Source organism: Anarhichas minor, unplaced genomic scaffold, assembly GCF_050575085.1.
Source record: "Anarhichas minor isolate MPS153535 unplaced genomic scaffold, ASM5057508v1 ptg000079l, whole genome shotgun sequence".
In the NCBI taxonomy this organism is placed as follows: Eukaryota; Metazoa; Chordata; class Actinopteri; order Perciformes; family Anarhichadidae; genus Anarhichas; species Anarhichas minor.
Window position 1 is genome coordinate 3,413,380 of NW_027466525.1, and position 6,000 is coordinate 3,419,379.

General features: G+C 43.0%; 1 protein-coding gene across 1 annotated transcript in view; it reads left to right on the top strand.

Moving 5' to 3' along the window:
- The window catches only part of znf385d (zinc finger protein 385D), a 28,754-nt gene extending 22,754 nt beyond the window's left edge, over positions 1-6,000 (top strand). The window contains exons 4-6 of the mRNA XM_076081176.1: positions 908-1,092; positions 3,441-3,542; positions 5,758-6,000. Of these exons, the coding sequence (XP_075937291.1) occupies positions 908-1,092; positions 3,441-3,542; positions 5,758-6,000 (530 nt within the window). The remainder of the gene's footprint in view (positions 1-907; positions 1,093-3,440; positions 3,543-5,757) is intronic.

Here is a 6,000-nt window from a genome sequence, read left to right on the forward strand (position 1 = left end):
ATCAAGCTTGTTCAACAGAGACTGTGTGACCCTTTCATTACCAGCCAGCTGAGCCATTGTTGTAAACCATTCCTGATAAATTGGTGGATGAATTTCCTCCAGCGTCTCAGCATTATGCTTTTGGCTGATGTAACAGTGAAGGAAGGGAAAGTCTTTGGGTACAGTGGTTGAGCCCAAAGATGACAGTTTTAAAGAGACTTGGAACTGCTCATTTTGTATATAATAAATAAATATATATAGAAAATAACCTGTTGGATTCGACTCTACCAATATTAACTTCTGGATATGTCAAAAGTATATATATAATAGAATCATTCCCAATCTGAGAGGAGACGAAGGGAGCACATTCAAACAAAACAAACAAAAACGTTTGAAATGTAGTGAATTTCCAGTGGTGTATTATTTTGGAGCATCGAGGAGAAGCTAGCTCAATCCATCATGAAAAATTGTCATTATTAATTTTAGCACTGCAGCTGTTGTTATGCCCTGTTCCTTTGATAATCACTACCTCGAATTGCGTTTCCTGAAGAAAATGCGTGGGAATGCACGTTGACACGAGCACCATCGGCAGGGAATCGAACCAGACGTAAAGATGGTGTTTGCACATGAAAGCCCAGTCACTTAAAGGCTGACCTGAACATCAATGCTAACAGTGCCCTGCAGGGACATCCAAAAAAGGGAGATTTGTGGGAACCATGACACTTTGTGTGAATGAGTTTAACGGGGTTCTCTACTTTGATCTGAGACGTTGTAGTCTAAGTTACGAGACGACCCTTTAGCACTGACCTTCATATTTCCCACACCAGAGACAAGATAACAGCCGTGAACCTCTGATCTCACCTTTCCCCTCAGGCAGCATCTACTGGGTGAAGTAAATGTACTGACTGCTTCCTGTTTGAACCTGCAGGTACGAAGCACAAGACGATGCTCGAGGCCAGGACCGGCGTGGGCTCCATCAAGTCTTTCCCCCGGCCGGGAGTCAAAAGCAAACTGGCTGTAACAACCGTCAAATCAACAACGGGCCTGCAGAACAAAACGTTTCACTGTGAGACGTGCGATGTGCACGTCAACTCAGAGACTCAGCTAAAACAGGTGAGGGGGACAGAGGAAGACTGACAACTCTGAAATGCTCAAACGCTAATGAACTTCAACTTTCCTGCAGACTGAAGCTTTGAAAAATAAATTTAGGCAAATAAGTAAGTAAAGGAAAGACTTCAGTGTGAGATTTAACTTTTTGTTGGATTTAAGATGAAAATATTCTGGATAGAAAGATGCACCGCCACTAGTAATGATCTTTCCTTTCCTCCTGCTGCGCTGCTGTCAAAGAAAAGCGTTTCCTGTCAGAAGTCTCTTGGTAAAGCATAAACAAGACCAAGCAATGAGGTTTCTGCTGCAGAAGTGGAGCTATAACCAAGTTTCTGCTAATCCCTCTGCTCAAATATAGCAAAGGGTTTCTCGTTGACATGATGTGAAGGAAATGAGGCTCGAGAGCTAACAAGGATCTCTGTGATAGTTTCCTTAGTGTGGCATGGCAGGAACGTGTATCTTAGTTGTTGCTTTAGGGCGCCCCACAAATCGTCTTTTCTTGTAGCTGATCATTCTGTCACGGGAGGGGAGGGAGGGGGGGGGGGGGGGGGGGGTTTAATCCACTATACTTGAAAACCACTCGTTTTTTTCCTGAGCTATCCTTGAGATTCCTCCCGGAAAGAAGTCAGGCTTTTGTATGAATTTTTCATGCAGGGGCTTTTAGTGAGTACTTCTAAAACAGCAGCGATTCTCTGTGAAAAGGATCCAGCGTGGCAAATTTCAGTTACAGCTCGAAACCGGAGGAAAAGTGTGATTGTCAAATCCGCTGCAAGGACTTGTGAAATTTAGACAGCCAGAAATCTGCCTTTTGTTGTCCACGTGTACCCACACAGAATCATTTATTGGCTTGAGGTTACACAGGATTTCTGTGTTTTTCATTCCAGATTCCTGTGTTTTCTTTGTTTATTCAGATCCACCGGTCTCGGGTCTTCAGAAAAGCTTTCATATCACTTCCCATTGTCAACTGTATTTAAATGCAGCATTGTACTTCACCATGGACGTCTCCAGTCGCAATAAAGCTGTAATACTGTCCGCTTTGAGAGGGGTGTGTTTTAGTGCTGGCCTCTCCTTCTCTGTTAGTCAGGTTCCCACCTCAACGCATGGTAAGCTATCTACCCTGAGATGGCTTCCAGCCTGAGGCTGAGGTAACAGGCAGCTCTGTCATAAAAGCATAATGACAATCTTCACACTTTGTCTATGGACGATCCAGAGAAAGGTGCAGTATCTAAAAAACTGGTCAAAGTTTCCTGTTAACCAGCTCATTTGTCTGACAAGCTATCTGTAGATCAGACGGTCGGATTGCTGTGGAGGTTCGTGATCCCCTGAAGATGTATCTCATGGTTTTGGTGACCCCCCCCCCCCTGATCTTTCCTCTAGCACCAATATCAGGCCACTTGCACACAAGAAACATCAAAAGATGCTTCCCACAGAATGACCCCGAGACTTTTCCTGTAGCGCAGGGATACCCAACTTGCTTCAAATGAACTAACTTATTCACAATACTTATTAGCTAAATTAACTTGGCACAAGGATGGACACATTCGAGGATGGTCTGGCACTTGTTTTGTAAGTTCTATGAGTCTATTCTGATGCATTTTATGCATGTATTTAGGTTTTCCTGTTCAGTCTCACGAATGCGATATCTCAGGAACACGTTGATGTAATTTCTTCTGATTTGGCACAAACATCCACTTGGACTGAAAGATGACCCGATTAGAATTCGGTGGTTAAAGGTCTCTGTGACCTCATGGATATCATTTGTAATGTGACTGATTTGCAGAGGCATACAACTGCACGTTGGTAATTATAGTTTCTATTCTGTCTCTGGCACCTTATTTACATTGAAAGTATTAAATAATCCAGCAAATTTGATGTTACTCTAAGGCCATTTTTTGCTGATTGATCTGTTCACTGCTGGTGAAAAGGGTTCCCAGGTACAAGTTGTTTCCCTTTTCCTCATTGTGGTTTCAGTGATTGCAAACCAGAGAGCTTTTTTTTAAACTTCAGCAATCATGAATGCGGCCGTGGATGTTCATAAGAGCTGGAAGCCTTTCTCCTTTCTCCTTCCTGGTTATCCTTCGTATCTTTCGGCCTCACCAACAGCAAACTGTATTAGTTATTAAGTATTATGTAGGTGAACATTTTCATTCGAGCTAATGTGGATTTTAGCCACATATATACCGGTAGACACAAAGGATTTATCTTTTCTATTCTGTTTTTTCGTTACTATTGGAATGCAAAGAAGAAGAACATTTACATATTTAACCACAGTAGAAGGACATGCTTGTCATTCTAAACCATCTTGTGACTCGGGACCTGTCTGCCTCATTTAACAACCTATTTCTCCTCTTCAGCATATCAGCAGCCGGCGTCATAAAGACCGAGCAGCAGGCAAACCAGCCAAACCTAAATACAGCCCCTACAGCAAACCGCTGAAAGGCCAGACCAAGCAGCCGGTGAGTCTCAGTCATCTTCATCAGCAACAAAAGTCCTCATGTCGATCACAACAGTCACAGTGACTGCAGTTATAATAGATGCATCAAGCCATGAGACGCTGTTATTAGTATAATAAGTATCATTCTGTCTTGCTTTCAAAACAAATTTAGCAGTTTGATGTTTCTTTTTTAATCATCTTCCAAAGTGTCTGACGGCACCTAATCCAATGAAATGTCAACTTTCATAACCGGATCACCTGTTACCTGGCTTTTTATTAAAGAGCACTGGCAGGGAACAGCGGGATTTAATTTGATATTTTATTGACCAAAACGCCGCGTATCAAGGCTCCTCCGAGTCAGCGCGCTGGAGGCGGAATGCCGACTGGTGTCAAATGCTATTTATAAGCAATTGTAAATGTCGGTTTTAACTTATTTGGAGTAGCTCGGCGTGTGGTCCTCTGCGTCAGCGTCAGGCAAGTTTACAAACCGCAGAACGCGAGAAGTGAACTGAAAAGAACTTTTGAATGCTTTCCTCAAGCTGATTGTTTAACTTTCCGATTCTCGCTGTCCTATGTGGCAAACCCCCCTCGGCATTCTTGCACGCCAGGCGGATCTTGTTTTTTTTGAGTGCCACATGACGCAGAATCTGTAGGATGCATGAAGGAGCCATGTGGGGAAGATAAAGGAGCGTCTGACTTTCCATCCTACAGAAGCTCTCAGAAGACGGCATTAATCACACCCACTGTTTGCCGAGACAAAGCGCGGGGGTTACCAGTGTGGGGGAAATGACTTTTTGTGAAACCCATCATTGACTGAGTTAACGGAGAGGATCTTCTTTGATGAGCGGAGAGTAAAGAATGCCTCCCATAGGGTTACGATGCCTGAGTCAGTGATTGATAACCCGTGACGACGGCTGCCGTCCCGGTGCTGTGAGACCGTAGATTTTCCATTACTGATACACAAGATTAAGCCAGATAACTTTGGCGACCTTTTCACCCTATTAGGTTGTTTTTGGAGGTTTGGCCATCTGTCGTTTCTTTTATTCGCTCCTTTTTTGAGTCTCCCTCAATAAAAACTCCATACCTCCATACTCACTCTTCAAGCAATTCTTCAATTTCTAATATCCAGAAAAAAAGGGCTTTGGAATAAATAAATCACCACTGAAAACACACATTACAGACGTCTGGATTCAGCATCTTTTTTTGCCAATGGCTCTTGTCTAAATTGCAGCTACATTGTTAAGTGATTAAAGACACATCGTCTACTGCTGTTTCCTATGTGAGCTGTGGCGTCTTACAAATCAGCTGAAACATTTTCAGCAATCAGCAGCTGATTTCTGGCACCTGTTTGATCCCCTGCCCCCAACTCCCTCTGTGCCGGCACAGCCTTTGTGTCCTCAGCCACTTTTCTGTTTATTCATGTGTCTAATGTTTGAGAGGGACACCTCCATGTTGCCTCTGTTGATCCAGGGTTGTAAAAACGAACAGTCTGGAAAATCATGACAACAAAACAGATAAACTGCATTAGTAAAAGAATGGATTAGCAGTTTCCCCTTATCCAATGCAAAGGTAGAGGATGTCGTATGCTGCACAGACTGTAGAGCAATCTGAGGCAAATTTATTATTTGAGATATTGGGCTCTATACAAATATAATATAATTGAATCAAAAATGTGGTCGTTAAAAAAAAAGTCAATCCCAGAGCTCAATGTGACGTCTTCAGATTGCACGTTCTCATCAAATTTACATTTAAAGCAGGAAATCCTCACATTTGAGATGTTGGAAAAAGGAAGTGTTGACTGTCAAGATATTTGTCGATTCACTTTCTGTCAGTATAATGAACTAACTGGCAAATTATTTAGGCACTAAAAATTGGTTGGTATCGAATGTCCTGTCAGATTTGCGATCCCTTTTCTGAGCTTTTTGATCAAATAGTTCCTGATCTGGGTTTTATTTAGTTCTTAACTATAACAGCTTGTGTTTAGAAGATATTTAACATTATCAGACATTGGCTTCTTTTGTTGAAATGAAAAAAGGGCTTTGTTTGTATTTCACGCAGTGAGGTATTGTTTTTGGTATCTGTAGTGTTGAAAGTATCAAAAAGGTATTTCTAGCTCAGGTAAAAAATATAATTTTTATTAATGGAAGATTTAAAATGTTGATTTAGTTTAATTTAATCTTTTTCATGACGTGTTTCTCCACCCTGTGAACATACTGACTGTATTTTGTCTCCACCAGATAACGTTGTCCCTGGTTAAGGAGCGCCTGTGCCCGCCTCTCACCACGCAGATCCTCCCTGCTCACCTGGCGGCAATGGCCGCCGCCCTCAGCAACGCGTTCACGCACCGCTCCAACCACATCACCAACCACTGCCCGACCCCTGCCCTCTTCCAGACACGGACCCTCCCCGGTGCACTGCTCCGCCCGGCCCCCGGGCCTGTCAGGACCTGCCACCCGCAAGTCCTATTTGCCCCTTATTGA